Raw genomic sequence first — 19,669 nt, forward strand, 5'->3', positions numbered from 1 at the left:
AGTTGTTACTGACTGGTTTTTACATGGAGGTGTTGGCTCAATCAATATTCTAGCAAAATGTCAAACCATTGTCCCTGGAGTTAACTGACACTCAGCTGTCTGACAACAGTTGTCCCTGTGGGGGTGGGCAGGGCAGAGCTACTTTTGAGTCATAGACCCTTTGTTGCATCTTCTCAAGGTAGTAAAGTAGAGAACTGTCTGTAGCTGATTTTGCATTTAAAATGCAATTTTGGCATTAGCTTTTCCTAAACCATTAAGGAAGAAGGCTTGTGAGTGGACAGTCCATTGATCACATGAATTTTTCATTTTGATAAACTATTGTTTTGCCAAGTCATATTTCCATAAGTGGCAATGCTTATGGAAAACCATACTGGAGATCAAAGGAATCTGATTACTGAGCTCATTGGGTTCTTGAGAACTTGGGTTCCTTTTTTAATTTGTTCAGTTCTGTTGCTTTAGCCAGTTTGCTTTATGCAGTTAAATTAAGGTTTCTTAGTAGTCTAAGTATTTTTGTAGTAAATGATCTGAAAAGTATATTGCAAAAACATATTCTAAGTTGAGACACTTCAACTGCCACAAATTTCTAAACATTCAATGAAGGGATATCTGAATCACAGATCTGAAAAGACTGGTCTTTATTAAGCATATAAAAAATATGTACACTCAAATTCTCACTTGGTGTTACTGATACAATATACATTATTTCAAGTAGACTTCCATCATTACCCAGTGGACAACTTTTTGGCATTGTTCTGGAGAATAATTTTCTTTTGTATTTTGGCACTTAATGTTGGTACCATGGAAAAGAATTTTAACTTAAAAATTTTTTTTATATAAGCTCAGTGAGTAATGGATGTGTAGTTTTACAGACTCCTCTGGTGATATTCTTCTCAGCTGCTTTGCTGAAAATGCATGATCACAGCCAAACAAACTGTCAAATTTAACAATTTTCCTATAATATAAAACAAATCAATACATTGAATATCAATCACTGAATCTGTAGAGGATCTCTATTATGCATGAATTTATCAGCTTTTTATGATGTCTAGTCTGTAATAATCTCAGCATCTTGAACATACTTCAAAAATAATTTATATTAAAACAATAAATATCTGCACAAAAGCAATATAAATAAAGATGCCCAAAAGGCTGAAATGACGGTTTTAAATCCCATTCAATAGAACGCAATATTTTGTGCTGACTGCAAACTCACATATGGAACATGATAGAAAGCATGTCTATTCTCCAATCAAAAACAATGTCTATAGAATCAACAGTCTGGGGTTTGTCTTGCTCCTGTCAATTTAGCAGACAACAGATGACAGAGCAAGGACTGTGGATACATACCCTCTTGCAGCAGGAACTAGCCTTGGCACCGGTGATGAGATGCGCAAGTGTGCCTCGATCCAGCATAATTTCCTAACAAATCTAAATGAATCTGATCTGTCACTCATCTTAATGACTAGAATAAGGGCTAAATTAAATCCTGCCTCATCATATGTCTGATGATTACTTGAAGCATCTTTCTTCCAGTTTGAGTGGTCCAATGTCAGAACTGCCAGTGTCTTGGTCTGGACATATTTTGAGCAGCAGTGGATATTAGAGGTCATTATGATGCGTGGCACTCATTTTTTAAATATCCTTTGTCTACCCAACTGGTCAGCATCTCCTTCCGCCCCTTTTCTCCCTGTTTTTATTCTGTTTCTGATTTACCCCTCAATCATCTTTGTTAAAATACACAGCAGTCTGTAGATCAGCTTTCCTGACATACTTTCCCATCTCATCCTTCTGTCCATTCTCTTCTCTTCTCTTGATCTCACTTTTCCCTGGTTTTAATTGCTGTATTTCCAAATGACAACACGCCTCTTTTTATGTAAGCATGACATCTCTACCATATATTGCTCTTGCTCTCAATCACACCATACATTTCCGCTAGTTTGTGAAAGCGTGGCCCCCAGTCGTTCAGATAATCATAATCATGATCAGAATGTGAAGCAGGAGATTGCAGAGAACTGAGTGACTCCGCCACAGAGCCCTCGCCTTCATATGCATACGTCTGAAGGGAATCGTACGGTGGCGCGCTGGGGTCCAAATCGGCTTCATAAAGCTTCGTTAGCATGTAGCTGTACACGTTACTACCATCTTCACTTACACCCCCAACACAGGTCTGAGAAACATAGCGCGACAGGCTCTGAATCTCAGGCAACATGTCCTGACGTAGTTTAGCATAGCGCACGGGTTCCGCGTGAGGGTTCCAGAGTGCAGCGATGTCGAAAGCTTCTGTGTCCTCTTCTCCGCCACCCTCGTCATCGTAACATACTATGTTCTCGTGCACATTTTCCTCCTCGTTGGTCAAGTAAGGCTTCTTCCTGTGTCTCTGCAGGGTCAGCATGAGCATGAGCATCACTAAGGAGAGGAGAAAATAAGGTTTTGGTATCACAAGTTTATAATATCATAAACACTTTTCAGACACAAGTTGGAATTTTTCCTTCACTTTAGTTGACCATGCACTGAAGTACTACAATTACTGAGCTATAGAATTGCTAACTAAATCAATAATACAAATTTGTGGAAAATTCCATATACCACAAGAGGAAAAATATGATAAATAATAAGGTATAGATAAAAAAAAAGTAGGTTTGTTTGCCGATTTGTTTGCCAATTTGTTTGCCAAAAATTAGGTTTGTTTTGTAATTTTTTTATACATTTTGATTGAACTGGGTTATATTGCTGGTTCATTATGTGATGTTTCTTACCAAACAGGATGAAGATACAGGTGAGGATAGCTATGAGGCCTCCTCTGCTTAGATTGACTGGAAGAATAGAGGCCTCAGCGAGACAGGTTAACACATTACCATCCACATCACAGCTACACACACGGATTGTGAGAGTGCTAGTGCTGGAGTGTACAGGTTGTTCTCCATCTGATACAAAGATGGGTAGATAATAGATATTCTGGGTCTGAGATGACCATCCCCCACGACGGGTTAATATCCATGCTGAGTTATCTGGTGGAGGAGGGGAGGAATACATTTAGAAAGTGTGTGGCACAACATCAAAACACCTTAATTATCTTCTTAATCAAAATATGAGACATTTCAGAGTGCATATACCTAGGGAAATTCTCAAACATGGAAAATACTCAGTCCCAGTGCTATTGATTTCACATTTCTTTTTTCCCTTCATTTTTTCAAGGCTTTAAGCAACTGAGCAAAAGTGCATCTGGATTTATTGCCCAAGTATGTAAATTCATACAAGGGATTTGTGATTGGGTACACAGTAGCTCACAATAGATTGCAGAATTTGCCATTAAATAGACATAAAAATCCAATCCCCAATCTGCCATGCATAACCACAGTCAGACAGGTAGCACTCATAGTTAGTGATGTAATAGTCCTGGTCATTCTCACCTTGATTATCCCTGAGTGTGAAGTTGGGATTATTTGCTGCTTCAGGTGCTAGACTGTAGTAGAAATGCTGTCCCCCAGTTGGTTCATCTGGATCTATAGCTGTCACAGTTTGGATCAGCTGACCCAAAACACAAAGCACATTGACCCATTTTATTTAAGGATTGATGTAAGTATCCAATCACTGAATTTCTAAAATACTTAAGCCTGATATAACAACTCTTTAAGCACCAATTCATAATTAACAGTGAATTTACTCAGCTGTCTTACTCAATTTAACTTTTGAGTTGGCTGGTTTGTTTAATGTGTGTGTGTGTGTGTGTGTGTGTGTGTAAGTGAGAAAAAGAGAGCAAGAGAGAGAGTGAGTATGTATTCTTACTTGTCCTGCCTGTGCATTTTCACATACAAAAGCCTCATAGTACTGCGTTAGTGATGGTGGATTATCATTTACGTCTAGGACCTTTATGGCGACAGACACGCTTCCAATCATCAATGGATTATCTATGAGAGACACCAATGCACACATATCGTTATCATGTGATGTTAATGCTCAGTTCAAGATTTCCTTTTTTTTGCATTAATATGAGGTTCATTTTTAACAAAGCATTGGAACATTATAACCAATAAATATATTGCAGCATGTTTTAATTATTTAAAATAATATATATTTTTAGAAAACTTAAGAATAGTTGTTACTCTACAGTGTGTCCCAAAAAGAGTTATTTAATATTACTGAATGGGGCAGAAGCATTTTTTCACCATTTTAAGCATTACCTTCACAGTTTGAAGATAATGTATGGAATTAGGTGTACATTTACCTAATGTACTTTTGGACTGCAAATTAAAACAAGCATATTTGATTTGCATATGAAATTGAAAGACTGCACCATTTTGTTCTGCATATGTGAAGTAAATAACTTTAGTGATGAGACCTTTGATTACAAATGTAAATTTGGGTTGGATAGATTTTGACCTTTAACTGACAGAATAATTTATACTATGCCAGTTGCAGACAACTGCACAGAAAAAAAAAAAACCAAAAAACTTTTCATTCTAACAGTTATGTATGTAAACAAGTTATGAACAAGTTATGCAGTGTTTTTTTTTAAAGAGTTTTAACAATTGTACTTAAGCAGTTGAGGGCAAACTGTACTGGTATATTTACAGTGGTTCACTGATCCACTTGGAGTCAAAACAGTAGAAATATAGACAGTTAATTCCAGTGTGTGCATCTGTGTCTACTCACTCATCTCCATGGCTAAAACTGTGAGATTGTGCCAAGTGACTTCCTCTCTGTCCAAAGGCAGTACTGTTATCAGAGAACCACTGGTGATGTCCATGTAGAAATACTTGTCAGGGTCACTCATACGCTCTATAGAGTACCTGACAAAAATGCAGAGGAAAGCTAGTTATAGCAAAAATATTGCCTAATAATAATACTAATTTATTATTTCCATAGCAATCTGTCAGGATGTGTGAGCTTTGGTTTGTATATATGCATTTGCATATGACAGTTTGTGTGAGTTCTAATATGTTCTAATTAGCATGTAGATATAGTGCAATGATTTCATCATGGCTAACTAAATTAAGTCTGCTTGAGACCTGAAGTGTAATGAACACAATGTAGAAATGTGCGTACACGCACAAACAAAAAAAGAAGCACAAATCCTGAACATACATTCACACAAAACACCATTGTGCTCCAAGAAATAAATCAATAAGTAAATACATACACTAAAACCAAAAACAATTCCCATTTCACTTATTTCCATGTTTCCATAATTTCACATAATATTTCAGTATGTTGTAGAAAGACAGGGATATGGGTTTTCTGTATGTGTTTACTATACATCTCTTGTGCTATCTCTTTTTGCATCTTAGCCAAATAATGCTTCAGTATATAAATCCTGGCTACAAAATATACTCAATATAAATAAATTAACTTATTGGTCGTTTCACCAATACTGGATGTTTGTGTTTCCTTTCAAAGACTATATATAATATATAAGACTATATATAAATATGATGGTCATGGCAATAGCATTTTACATGCACAGAATACAAGGAACAAATATTTATATGGTATTGGTGAAAGAATGCATTCCAACCTGGAGTTTTATACTGAAATGTAGTGTGCTGGCTTATATGGCATTCACTAAATCATGGAATACTAATTGTAATGCCTTTAGGCTAATATTATTCTCATTAGCAATTACTGAGAGATTCTGGCTCTGAGCTGGCTTGCTGAACTGCTTCTCACCTTACTGAGCTGTTTGCAACATCAGGGTCTCTAGCAGATATCATTGTTAAGATGGTGCCTATTTCCGCATCCTCGGGCACCTCCACATAGTAGAATGGATATTCAAACTCCGGAGGCTCATCCACATCTTCTACACTCACATGGACAATTGTCACATCACTGAATAATCCTTTGTTAATGAAGCGGGGGTCAATGTGAGCATTTGAGCCTTCCACTTTTAGAGTGTAGCTGCGCTTTCTTTCAAAATCCAGATGCTGAAACGGACAAAAAAGCACATATACACTGAGGGCAAATAAGCAAATTCAGTAAAAATAACTAATTATTTAACTTAACTCCCTAGCCACTTATTCCTGGCTTCTTTAGCAAGAAGCTAACCTCTCAATTATGCTTAAAAAAAATCACTGATCTGTGAATGCCTAGTGAATAGACCTGTGGCATTACTATTCTTTATACAAACTCTGTCCATTAGAGCTTAAATCAGGAGTTGTGACAAGTGGCACACAAGGTTGTTGACACAGGCTTTTGCATAACATTATCAGAACAAACCTGCTGAAGTATAGCAACACTACAACTTTCCTTGCTCTCAGTTACTGACTGCTGAGGTATCTGGGAGTCTTATACATTTCGGTAACTACCTTTTTAATAGTGATGACACCATACAGGTTGCTGGCATCAGTGCTGATGTCAAAGGTGTCTCGTCCATCACCGTCAATGATGCTATATCTCATTTCAGCATTAATGCCCAGATCACGATCTTTGGCTTCAATTCGATCCACTACTGAACTCACTGGGCCCGATTCCAGAACACTCATCTGATACAACTCTGGGAGAGAGAAAGGTGAAAAATACTAAATATCACATCAAATCTGCAAAGTGAAGTAATAACTTTTGAAGTAATTACAGTGTAAAATATACAAACACAAGAGAGTCAGCATGATTCAGTTGGCAGGGGTAGAGAGCCACATAGAGGACTGCACCACTAGTCTAGTCAACATATTTCCTTCTACACCACACATGTATTAATACATCAGCAAATGATCAAAAACGTAATAGAAGACAAATCAGGTTTTTGAGTATGGAAAACAATAAACTAGGCACTTCTATAGTGTTCTTTCATAAGAACTGTATACCTGTTTTCAGTGTAACTGATATGACTGCTGTACTTCTTTTTCTCCTGTAGAGGGAGCCAAATGTCTTCAGGGATCCTTGAATGCTGGTTCTAAACATTTCACCTGACTTATTTAATAAAGGGCCACTTAGTGCCACAGACTTTGTATACATTCATTGTGTTTGAAGGACACTATGTTTTACTTTTTTTAACTAATAAAGCAGGTGCAAAAACATGCTCACAACACCAAGGTCGTAAGTTTGATTCCCAGGGCGGACATGTGCTGTCTACTGATCAATGTAAGTTGCTCATGGTAAGAGAGTCTATCCACTGCTGAAAAAGTAATGCATAGGTGTATGTACACATATGAGGTAATCATAACTGGGGCTTTTGCTTTGCCATGGACAAAGCAAGACCACCCATAAAGCAGACAGACAGGGTTGTCATGGTTACCAGATGAGCTTATGACCTTTGGTGAACCTTACAGAGGGGAACAGAAATGGGTCATTAAGAATGATAGAGCTGGAACAACGATAGTAAGGCAGGAAAAAGGGGGATTTGGAATCAAATCAGAATTGTAATGTTCATGTATATAATTCAATTACAGGAGGACCCAGAACTGCAAGCCATGAGGGAGGAGAGACTGTAGTTTAGAGGAATAAATGCCCTTACTCTTGGTGAATTTGGGTGGGTTGTCATTGACGTCGCTGAGTGTGATGTTAACTGTAGTGGTGCCAGCCAGACCCCCGAGCTGTCCTCCCATATCTTTAGCCTGAATAACCAAATGGTACTGCTCTTTAACCTCCCGATCCATGTCTGCCAAGGACACATGCACCTCACCTGCAGTAAACAGATCAGATACACAGAGAGAGGGAGGTAGAAAGGGAGAAAGAGAGAGACAGGAAGGCAGACAGACACATACAGATACAGTATAAACAAGCACTCAAATATTTGTTTATAGGAAAGAGTTTCCATATTATTAATTCTGACCAATACCGGAACTATTGTACAGCACTGTGCAAAAGTTTTAGGTGGGTGTGAAAAAAATGCTGTAAACTAAGAATCCTTTCAAATATACAAAATGTTTATTTTTTATCAATTTACAAAATGCAAAGTGAGTGAACAAAAGAAACATCTAAATCAAATCAATATTTGGTGTTACTACCCTTTGCCTTCAAACCAGCATCAATTCTTATAGGTAAACTTGCACAAAGTCAGGGGTTTTGTAGGATTAAAGTCAGGTGTATGATCTAGCAATTATACCAAACAGGTGCAAATGATCATCAATTTCACATGTAGGTTGAAACACAGTGATTACTGAAACATAAACAGCTGTGTAGGAAGCTTAAAACTGGGTGATGAACAGTCAAACTGCTACCAAGGTGAGGTTCCAGGTACACCCATCTACTGTCTGGAGAAGTCTGGGCAGAAGTGGTCTTCATCAAAGAGTTGCAGCCAAAAACCCATACCTCCAACATGGAAACAAGGTCAAGCAACTCAACTATGCACGATAACATAGAATCTGCGGAAAAATGGCAGCAGGTGTTCTGGACTGATGAGTCAAAATTTGAAGTATTTGACTATAGCAGAAGGCAGTTTGTTTAGCTAAGGGCTGGAGAGCGGTAAAATAATGATTGTCTGCAGCGCAACAGTGAAGCATGGTGGAGGTTCCTTGCAAGTTTGGGGCTGCATTTCTGCAAATGGAGTTGGAGATTTGGTCAGGATTAATGGTGTCCTCAATGCTGAGAAATACAAGCAGATACTTATCCATCATGCAATACCATCAGGGAGGTCGTATCATTGGCAACAAAATTTATTCTGCAGCAGGACAATGACCCCAAACATACAGACAATGTCATTAAGAACTATCTTCAGCATAAAGAAGAACAAGAAGTCCTTGAAGGGATGGTATGGCCCCCAAAGAGCCCTGATCTCAACATCATCGAGTCTGTCTGTGATTACATGAAGAGACAGAAGGATTTGAGGAAATCTACATCCACAGAAGATCTGTGGGTAGCTCTCCAAGATGTTTGGAACAACCTACCAGCCGAATTCTTTGAAAATCGGTGTGCAAGTGTACCTAAAAGAATTGATGCTGTTTTGAAGGCAAAAGGTGGTCACACCAAATATTGATTTGATTTAGATTTCTCTTCTGTTCATTCACTGCATTTTGTTAATTGATTAAAATAAACTATAAACACTTCCATTTTTGAAAGGATTCTTAATTTATAGCATTTTTTCACACCTGCATAAAACTATGCTCTCCATAAGGGCAAACATAGGCAGCTGACATACCTAATGTGTTTCACCTAGCAAGGCCAAGTTTACCCTTATCAGACTGCTATATCTGTACTCATTACAAACCTGCACTTCACCATTTTGTGGAGCTTGAGTTCGAAATGAAAAAACTCCTAAACTAATACCATTATTTCTGCCCTTTAGTTTAGATATGTTGCAAAAAGGTGAACTGAATAAAAATTGTCTCCAATGAGGTTAACAAATAGTTTTAAAATAGCTCTTATATCATGATGATTAACCATATTATTGAAAGAATCTGTGATTCTGTTTCTCTTACCTGTCTTAGGATCTACAGAGAAATAAGGCTGACCCTCCAGAATACTGTAGACTACCCGAGCGCTGTTACCATATGATGGGTCATCTGCATCCGTTGCTGTCACCTGAATTACAAACGTGCCTAGGGACACAGGAAAGAGGGAATAAGAATAACAAAATATTTCAGGATTCATAATATTCTTACTCTCTAAATGAAGAGTCATGAGAGAGACGACCACGACCATGGTCCTGGAGAAATTTTGTTTCACCGTATATTTGTATATAGTTGGAATGATAATAAAAATCCTATTGACACTTGACTTGAATACTAATTAAGAATTGTCTCATCATGGAAATTGCTGTTTATCAATTTCATCCTAAACTGGGAAAAATGCAACCATCTGTTGAAATTAAAACCAAATTAAAATTAAAAATTCAAACAAAATTCAAATAAGAAAAGACTTTTCTCAGACATGTGTGTCAGGCTTATTAACTTTTCTGTTAAGTTTTATCCATCAATAGTTCACTGTGGTGTAAATCTTATGTAAGAAACACCCCTGCAAAACTCACCTTACCCACCTGCCCCTTGAGGAATGTTGGAGAACACAAATAAAGGAGTTGGTTTGGCATAAGAAGAGACCCGCACAAAGGTATATAATCAGTAAGGATTTGAAATAATTGAGCCATTTTTTTCCCCTAGAAAGTGGAATAATACAATATTTTGTTCTTTATGTTGTATTGTTATATAAATTTTAATTATGTTTTGACACAAAATGAAAACATAATTTGACATAAAAAAACCCTTTGTTAGAGGTGATATTACCATCACATATTTAACTAAACTGAACTAAATTAATTGGGAGAGGAACTACCACACATGCAGATTAAAGTTAAAGATAATTAGGTAAGTAAAAAAGATCTCTTATATGCCAAACTTTACACTTTACACTACAGTGCACAAAATATATAGTTTCTATGGATACTGTACCAATGGGAGACATCTCAGGTATAGTTGCAAAGTATGGTCCATCCAGGAACTTAGGCTCATTGTCATTGATGTCCTGAATCTTTACAATAAACTCTGACTCTGGCTCCAGCGGGTGGCCTGTCTCACGTTGTCTAGCCTGGGCTCGGAGCACATACTGGGCCTTCACCTCCCGGTCCAGCCTCTGGATGGCATGGATGTCACCAGTGCTGTCATCAAGGGTAAAAGTAGTGCCTGCACCTTCCCCTGATAAAATATATTTGATGGAGCCATCACCTTTGTCCATGTCTGAGTGAAGCTGAAGAAGACAGGGAAACAGGTGCTATTAGTCCACTCGTATTGGTGGCAATGAAATGCAAGTCTACTTGGACATTTTTAAAAGCAGAAATATTTTACGGCATTAGTTTTGGTGTCAGACAGAAGACTTCAAGAGATAATGCAAAATTCAGGCATAATTAGTTATATAGAAGCATATACTGTACACATATATATTTTTTGCTCATTCTTTCAGTTCCCTCAATTAAACAAGTAAGCTAATTAGCTAAAAACAAATTAGAAACACACCCCCTTTTACATTAATGACTGAAGCTAAGTTCTGATTTGGGGCACTCAAGTTTCAGTCATTTTATGTACACACCTTTTACATGCTTGCTGCCAGTTGGCAATCTGACTCTAGACAGCATGTTCACAGTCATCTAATGAAGTTAAAGTGAAATTCTTGAAAGAGACAAGGGCACTTGAGTTTAAATAATTCAAAACCACCTGATTTTATATATCAGAATATCACACTTTTATTTGCCATAAATCTTTGTTGTTAGTAACAAATTGTTAGTGTGAAGTCAAATATTTATTGTGCCATGTGTTTAACATGCCAGGCCCACTTTTTTTTTTCAACTTTCTTAGTGTGTAAAATTTAAGAGAAAATAATTACACACAAATTACACAAATAATTGCACATCAGATAATTACCAAAATGTAATTATTATGGTATGTCCTAGTCCTCCTCCAAATGTGTAAAGAAGAGCACATGACTGTTATGGAACACTCGCCTCCCATGAGTCACGTGGTTTGGCCCGCCACGTGTAGTGGGAGGATATTTGTTTGTGGCCACTCCTGCACTTTGTCTTGTCTTTATGTATATAAACCTGTGTCAAAGTGTGCAGTGTGTCAGTCACTGTTGGTGTAGCGTGATGTTATGGTTAGTCTCGTCGTTGTTAACCATATTGTGTTCATGTTCATCGTTTATGTTATATGTGAGTGCCGAAACGTTGTGTGTGATAAATGTTCGTCCAAGTCGAGAGAGTCTGTATGTCCTGCTCCACGCCCTTCGGTACTCGAGCAGCCCCGTTACAATGACAACTTAAAGCAGTGCAACCATGACTTGCTAAGGGACCTGCTGAAAACCTTAAAATCACGTGTGTAGCTCAAACACAATGACTGAGTCATAATCCATGCTCTTACCAAAGAGCATAAAGTAATTTTACATTATTCTTACAATGACTGGGCAAGGAATGTGCGTGCTTTTCCATAGTATGTATTCGTGCTATACCTGATTATTTCCCCATGAAGGACAATATTACATCTGTATCGCAATATACAGATTGAGAACACTTGCTGATAGGTTCAGTTCTATTATAATATAACAATATATGTAATATGACAAAATGATTCAATTAAAAAAAAACAAAACTGCATGACGTTTTCGTTGCTATGGCAAGAACACATTAGAGGCCCTCAAGTAACACAATAGCTAAGAAGGTTACCTCATTCTGATGGACTCGAGGTTTGATTCAGGGTTTGAAATGGCAAAGACATCTGTTGCTAGGAGTACACAAGAATACTATTGTTTGTGATTTCACTGGGTTTAAAAAGATTAATTAGTTTCTCTCTAACAGTCAACTCAGTTTGACATCAGGCAGCAGTGAGTGTCTATTAAATACAAGCCAAATTCATCTCAAATTTACTTTTGCAATTTTTATGGTGCCTTTACAATTTATATAGTGCCTTTTACAATGTGTTTTCACATTGTAAAAGCAGTTTTACAAATGTATGAGTCCAGATCCATAATGCCAAAGCCAGTGGACCGAGTAGCAAGGAATAACTCCTTGGGTGGAATTAAGAAAGAAATCTTGGGAGGACCAATATGTTGATATGTTAAAATGTTACTGATCTTTTATGTTAGCTACATAGATAGCTAATAAAGATGTCTATTGGTTTGCTAGTAGTGCCTTATGTTTGCCAGTCCTGAGTAGTAAAAATAATTTTTTTCCACACTTGGTAAAATTTAATCACCAACAAAGCTAAACATACTAAAAGTGTTCATTCTTAAATGTAATACACCATAATTATGATTACTTACCTAATTATATGAGTAAAGGTAGAATAACTATAAGTCTTCACAGCAACCAGGTATTTGTGGTCTTCACTTTTAAGAACTTTGTGTCTATCAATAATGTAGATAAATTTCTAGTTAGCAAGCCAGATGTGCTGAAGTTCATTTAGCATGGACATTTCACTGCCAGTCAGTGAGTTGGCAAAGATACCTTTTTTAGGCTGCTTTTATGTCTGGCAAAAAGACATAAATAGTACAGAGAAGAAGAAGAAGAAGAAGAAGAAGAACTGATGTACAGTTCTGTATCTTGGGTTCCATTTCAGCTTTAGACTTTTAGTTTTCTGTGTCTCCTCAAATCCAACTCAGATGGCAACACTACTCCACTGCTTAAACTAACTGAAAAAAAGTTGTTTGAAAAAAAAGGCTCCCATTTAGGTTATGTCTGATTCTGTATAAGCATCATATTTCCAGTAAAAAACAACCTGACCTATCCATGGTGCTGAAGCATAAAGAATGGAAACTATTGTATGTTCTTTCTATATACTTGACCAAGAATTAGTGTCCATCTTTTCTGATGAATAAGGTTTTGAATAAGGTCCACTATTTCTATTCACAGTGTGTGTTTCACTTTTTTTCTGTCTTTCCTTACTTATGACATCTGTCTCACCAGTCTGTTTCTCTTGCAGCCACACCCTATTCATAGTTCTGTGCAGGGGTAATATATAGCTACTATTATTGCATCAGTAATATAAATAATAAGGACAGAGGTCATACTGTAAATTGCCATTCATAAACTGCACTGCATTCAGTTTCCTTACACCACAAAGTGGCTGAAACCATGAGTGTGGAATTAATGCTTATAGATATCTGAACTCACCAACTGCACCTACACAGTGCACTAAAGGTGACATCTCACCTACTAATAAATTCATTTAATTAAAACTAACAATTTTACTCAAATACTTTGTAGAAAAACTGTTCTAAAATAATCCACGTATAGTGGAATATAACAGGTCTAGATTTCCCAAAAGTCAGTTGCAATGTTAATTGCGATTGCACCATTAAGTCTGCAAACAAGGCTTTGAATTATTCTTTAATACCTAAAGATATTTTGGATTGTGAACTATGGATCTCCCTTACCTTTCCGATGTAAAGGGGTTTTTGTTCTGTATATTCCTCAAGAACAAAAAACTGATTCCAAACCCATCCTCTCTTTGCTCTTCTCAAGGATTTTGCTCTCATAGTAGTTTTATTTCCGACCAATACCTGAATCAGTGTTGTCAAAACAATGACAACTATGATAAAGTTTCTTTTCCTCAGAAACAAGTCAGCCATAGTAGTGATGAAATCTCTTAGGCCAGGAATTCAGTTCTCATGAAGGGATCTTCAGCGTTCCTCTTTGTTGTTTTACAATTCAGGTGGATCTCTGTTAAAACATACAAAGATAAGTGAGTTATACATTCCAATATTGTTTTCTACTCCTATATTAAAACTATTTAAGTTGTATACAACACTATGGCACCAATGACACTAACCATAATTATGAAGAAACAAAAAGTGCAATCCAAAATGCAGAGCAGCCCTGAGAAACATTATTATGTCTAATTAATGTCAAGAGAATATTCTTAACAAAAACACAACCTGCCTTGTATCTAATTAGAGGCAGTAGCAAATCAGTACTTCTATGGCCGCTGAAATAACAGATTTGTTCAAAGAAAAACAATCAAAACAAGCAGAGAGGTCTCAGATGAAGGGCCTGAAGACTTTCCAGCCCCTCCAGACGTTGGTTCTTCATCACCTCTGTGCAGAATCTCAACTCTCTACCCCCTCACTTGTTCTGTCTCTCTACTTGGAGCTCGGTTACAGTGAAACAACACAAAAGGTGATCTTCCCTTCTCATTTTCCCAATGCTGCATCATACTGGCAACAATGCTTTATACAATACACAGTACAATGTTATAATCAATAGCATATCAACAAACAGGCACAGACACCTCTGTGTAGGTGCTTTGCTACGATTGCCACGCTAAAAGAACAAAAAAAATTACAAACAGAAATATATTCAAATGACTGGTGTGTTACTCTATGATTAATTTTCAGTAGCAACACATTCTAAACAAGGTAATTTTTATAATTAATTTTTCATGCATAAAAAAAATGAAACAAAACAAAGAGGGACAACAAGCATCACCTCATGACATTTGGGCCTTTTCTCTATTTTTATCAGACAGATACCATCTGTTCATTTTTTTATTTAACACAAAGAGGGTCTCTTTTTCTCTGGAAAGAAAAGAATGGCCATGTGTGGAAGAGGATGGTAGACCACCAATGGTCTGCAAGACATACTGCATGAAACAAAAGAGCAGCGCTGAGAAAAGGAGCCGGCCTCACTTCATTCTTCTGTGTGAAGGAGGTGGGCATTGTAGAGTCCTGCGCGCCATCAGACTCTTGAACCTTACTTCATCACCACTAAAAAGCCTCATGAACCAGTTGAGGGCATGGGGGTGTGTTTCTTTTGTACAGCCAGAACCGTTTTGTCCAGCTGGGATAGGTGGGTGGGGGAAGATGTATCCAAGAGTTTGGGTCCCTCAGTTGTTTTTTTGCTGCCTTGACTCTCTTAAGCTTTAGTTTCCCATGGGCTTCCTTGGCAGAACAACGTGGTTCCCTCCCTCCTGTATCAGCCATTTTCACTAGTTCAGCAGGCTCATTGCCATTATGAAGTCAAATGAGCTTCTTCTTAAGCCATCCCCCCAGCCCCCCTTCTGCCTGTCCTTTGCAGCTCCACCAGTAGGGTCAAATCTCAACCACTCCCTCACCAACACTCCCACCCCTGCATTCACCACCATTTTGTCACAGCTAATGAGCTGACATGCTATATTATTGTTCTGGCTAAACAATACACACATCTTTCAGGGGCTAATGTTATACTTCATTTTATTTTTTTAAGGGTAGCTGGGCTTTGCCACACACCTATGGATAGTAGGCTAGAAGAGCAGAGGGAGAGAATGTTACAGGATCCACATGAGAGAGATTTGTCTGATTGAGGACAAGAGAAGCCATTCTTACTACAAGGTCACTGGGATTTAAAATAAAAATTAGTTAGGGAACGTACATTTGTACTGTCTGGTACAAGAGAAAATCCTATTCATAGAAAGCAGGAGTTTCCTTTTTGCTAGGAGTGTGGTATGTGTAATTCTTCACTCTGCTATACTGTAGAGTGTAAGGGACAAAAATACCGTGGCTTCCTGCACTCCTTTACCAAGCACAGATTCCTAAAGATGCAAGCAGACTGTGAATGAGATCTCCTAAACAATATATTCCTTCAAGCTACTTCCAGCAGCTGCAGCATGCACTGGCGCACACGTGCACATGTGCGCGTGCCCACACACCCACACACACATACACACATTCATAAAACATACACACACAAACACACAGAGGCACTCTGAAAAACAACTTACATGTTGATGTTTTCCTATGTCCAAACATTATCATACTGTATTTTCATACACAGAATGATATACAGAAAGCTAAAGCCTATTCAATTCACAAATATTAAGAAAACATGAAACTGGTACACAATATACTATTTGACCTTTTGGTGTAAAAATGTTAACTATAGAGAATGTATGTAAATGATGTCCCATTCAACTCTATTTTCATACATTCCAGGCTGACAGAGCTGTGGTAGGTGACTGAGTGACTAACCTCCCTCTGTTCTATTCTATAGCATTATCCAGGGCTGATTTCACAGGAAGCATGTCTGCATTCTCCATTCCTTGCACCCTGTATCAAATGTTTACAGAGGCCAGGAGGCCATAGAGAGAGGAAGTGATTCAGTGCTTGGGGGTGGTGGTGGTGGGGGGGGGGGGGCACAGAGGGCTGTGTCATGGCAAATTTGTTAACCTGAATTGATTTTGCATGGTTCCCAATATCACCACCACCAAGGCACTTCATATCTTTGACCTCGAGTCCCTGTGTTTCAAGGTTATACAAAGTAGAGTTTCAAAGAGGAGATTAAGTGTAGAGAAAACTATCAAATTGTAATTTAGCTAAGGGACAGGAAGGTGATTGACTACATAACCTGTCAGGAGACATTTGCCTTTTGTTATATATAGTTGTCATTATAGTTATGATTCTTGATTCCTTGCCCTCTTCTTATCCTATATTGGTTAATAATTTGCTAAAAGCCTCTTTAAGTAGAGAGGATTTGCCTCTACCCTGTTAAAGCGTCAGCCCTGGTATATAAGTTACTTATCAAATTTCACATTCCAAAAACTGAATTGCATTCCATTTTGCCCCTATCCTCCCGCTCTCTCGCCACCTTCATAAGTGAAGTCAGGTGTATAAACACATGCTTGCATACACAAACATGATGTCTTTCATGCTTATAAAAGTGGATTGAATTCATGTAGAAGCTCTAGTAAAATCAGGATCCTTTTTATTCTCTAGTACATATCATGTGCTGGAAGTTGGCTTGACATATGAAGTGCTGTTAAAACATAACACAAAGGGGGTACATATATGCAGGAAAATAAGTTGTGGAATATAAAATAATTCACAATTTATAACATTTACTGTGTCCTGTAAAGCACCCTTATGTTTAACAGAACACTATCAGAAGCAGTTGTAGGACTCTGACTCTGTGGGTTTAAGCTGGTTTCTAGAGTGCAGTCTAAAATTGGTCTGCTCTGAACACTGTTCACCCAGCCTCTACCTTTATAGCATTATATATTCCCTTTCTTTTCAGTTCTCCTCTTTTATATACCCTCATTACTCTGTAGACATCATAAAATGGAGATCTTGTCATTTCTGGGGAAATTAAATCAGCCATAATGACATTTGCACTGTGCACTGGTACGTGGCTGTGATGTTATGGCACATGGGTGTCATCTGCAAAGGTTTGTAATCAGTGGTACCACAAAACAGTTTATTCCTGCTTCTTTTACAGCCATGCATGACTTCTGTCTTATTTTACTAATCACTAAAAGTCTCTTATTAGGCATATATTCACATGCATATTAATCTATGATGCATTGAGTTAGGGAAGCAAAAAGCCTTTTGAGATTATAAGCATTTATCACTACTGTTACCAAATGATTTACGCAGACCATTCTGATTTTAGGACAGAGAGAGGTTAGCCTGCATGATTGGTGGAGAGCTGTTGTTATTCTGAAGCAAGATGAATAATGTATGCCGTTTTGCTGGTCATTAATCACTGCTTCTGACACTGATAATGACTAGGATGTCTCAATACCCTGGTGAGAATTCACTTGTCAATCTCCACACTTATTTTAACCTGTCACGGCAAGGCAGGTAATAGAATACTGGTTTAAGAAGAAAAGGGGAGAGGAGCAAAAATGAATGCAGGGAGGGCGTAACATGTCCTTGAGTGTGCACACTGTATTCTGTGGTAATGCTAAATAAATAATCAAAACAAAACTTTACTTCTCATGCAATCTCTTGCAAAAGCCACAATTCTTAAAACTTCCAGTTTTAGCATTAAAACTCCACAAAGTCCCAAAGACTTTATTCCAGGCATGACACAGTCCATGTACAGGGATACACATAATATTAAGGTTACACAAAGTTATCAACTAAGACATTCACAAAAACATAAACTAATTTTCTGGAGTTTTCAAAAGTGTTTGAAAAAGAATTCTGCTTCTTACCTTTTCTTCCTTGCCAACTATCTCTGCCTCATATATGCTTCTCCCAGCTTTTCTTTTTGGTTTTTGCTGCTTTCTGATCCACGTTCAGTTAAGTTCCCTTGAGGAGCATGTAAGTGTTCCTGCCCAGTTCTCACTTTTTTACTGCATCACTTAACTTTCAGCTCTCAGTTCACACTACCCTCTGAATCCCACTTGCTTGCTCTGCTTATGTGCTGTGTGGGATCCTACAGTCAACGCTAACCAATGGCAAGGAATTCTGCAACCGGCGTTCAAGTCAGTTTTAGCATGCCCCGGCAACTGTGCACATGGTAGCCTGCGTGAGAAAGAGAGAGAGAGAGAGAGAGAGAGAGAGAGAGAGAGAGAGAGAGAGAGAGAGAGAGAGAAAGAGAGAAAGCAAGAGAAGAAAGTGGAGGCAGAAAAACTTCATCTTTTGAGATTTGCAAGTGAATAAATCACTTGGATGGTCTAACAGTGTGTGTGTGTGGGGGGGATGGAGTGTATTTTGTTGGCAGGTTTGTGTGTGTGTGTGTGTTAATGATGGTGATAGTGTGGAGAGCAGTATGAAGAGGGACTTGTGTAAAGAATGGAGAAGAAGAGAAGTAGAGGGAAAAAAGTCGACCTCTAATTAGAGTGCCTCCTGTAAGATGAGTGAGGGCATTCACAAGAACGGCTTAAAACTGTGAGATTTCTGCACGAGTTCAGACTCTGGCAAATCAATTCATTTTCTAAAATTCTGTAAACTTTAAGGAAATGAGGTTTGTTCTATCACCCCTGAGCACATATAGCCACTTCATCATGGCCATGGAAATCTGATCTGATGTGTTAGCACACCTGATTTCCTTGAATGGGCACTACATTGACAATCATAAATCTAATCATGGAATTGACATGGCAAAGTGTTCCAGATGAACCATGTGGTTATGGGCATTGTAACTTGAAGTAGATTGATTTAATTTTAGCAGTTGTTATTGTGAGATATATGGAAGGGTTGTTTTTTATGGTTTACATTGAAATCAGTGGTTCCACTTCAAAAAGACCACTTACTTATTCTCTCATTACCTCTCTCTAGCCATTGTACTGTCTAGGCTTAATGTCACAAAGTCTTTCTCTCTCTCTCTATTTCTCTCTCTCTCTCTCTCTCTCTCTCTCTCTCTCTCTCTCTCTCTCTCTCTCTATGTCTTCATCCTCTTTTTCTTTCAGTTTCTTTCAGTCTTCGTTCATTCTCCTCTTCCCTCTCTGCAGCTCTTTAATCTTCCTGACAGGCTAATTTACTCCATTTCTACAGCTCCCTAAAAATACAGATGAGAGCCTGCTGTCCTACGTCAAAGCAGATGGTCACAAGGTTTCTCTTT

General features: G+C 37.9%; 1 protein-coding gene across 1 annotated transcript; it reads right to left on the reverse strand.

Annotated features, from left to right (window-relative positions):
- Positions 1-668: 668 nt before the first annotated feature.
- Positions 669-18,383, reverse strand: LOC113588312 (cadherin-20). Its single transcript, XM_027027439.2, has 12 exons — positions 18,318-18,383; positions 13,786-14,071; positions 10,317-10,611; positions 9,351-9,470; positions 7,448-7,615; positions 6,303-6,490; positions 5,668-5,921; positions 4,654-4,790; positions 3,787-3,908; positions 3,411-3,528; positions 2,757-3,008; positions 669-2,406 (listed from the first exon to the last, which is right to left on the reverse strand). The coding sequence occupies exons 2-12, from the start codon at positions 13,978-13,980 to the stop codon at positions 1,889-1,891; spliced, it is 2,367 nt and encodes a 788-aa protein (XP_026883240.2). The 5' UTR covers positions 13,981-14,071; positions 18,318-18,383; the 3' UTR covers positions 669-1,888.
- Positions 18,384-19,669: the final 1,286 nt, after the last annotated feature.

This window comes from Electrophorus electricus, chromosome 14 (assembly GCF_013358815.1).
Source record: "Electrophorus electricus isolate fEleEle1 chromosome 14, fEleEle1.pri, whole genome shotgun sequence".
NCBI lineage: Eukaryota > Metazoa > Chordata > Actinopteri > Gymnotiformes > Gymnotidae > Electrophorus > Electrophorus electricus.

Excerpts from the sequence above, each read along its gene's own strand:
- LOC113588312 (XM_027027439.2), bottom strand. The coding sequence starts at position 13,980 with ATGGCTGACTTGTTTCTGAGGAAAAGAAACTTTATCATAGTTGTCATT. Across the intron at positions 4,791-5,667 it reads GTTGCAAACAGCTCAGTAAG|GTACTCTATAGAGCGTATGA; the intron begins GTGAGAAGCAGT and ends CATTTTTGTCAG. Across the intron at positions 3,009-3,410 it reads CACACTCAGGGATAATCAAG|ATAACTCAGCATGGATATTA; the intron begins GTGAGAATGACC and ends CTCCTCCACCAG.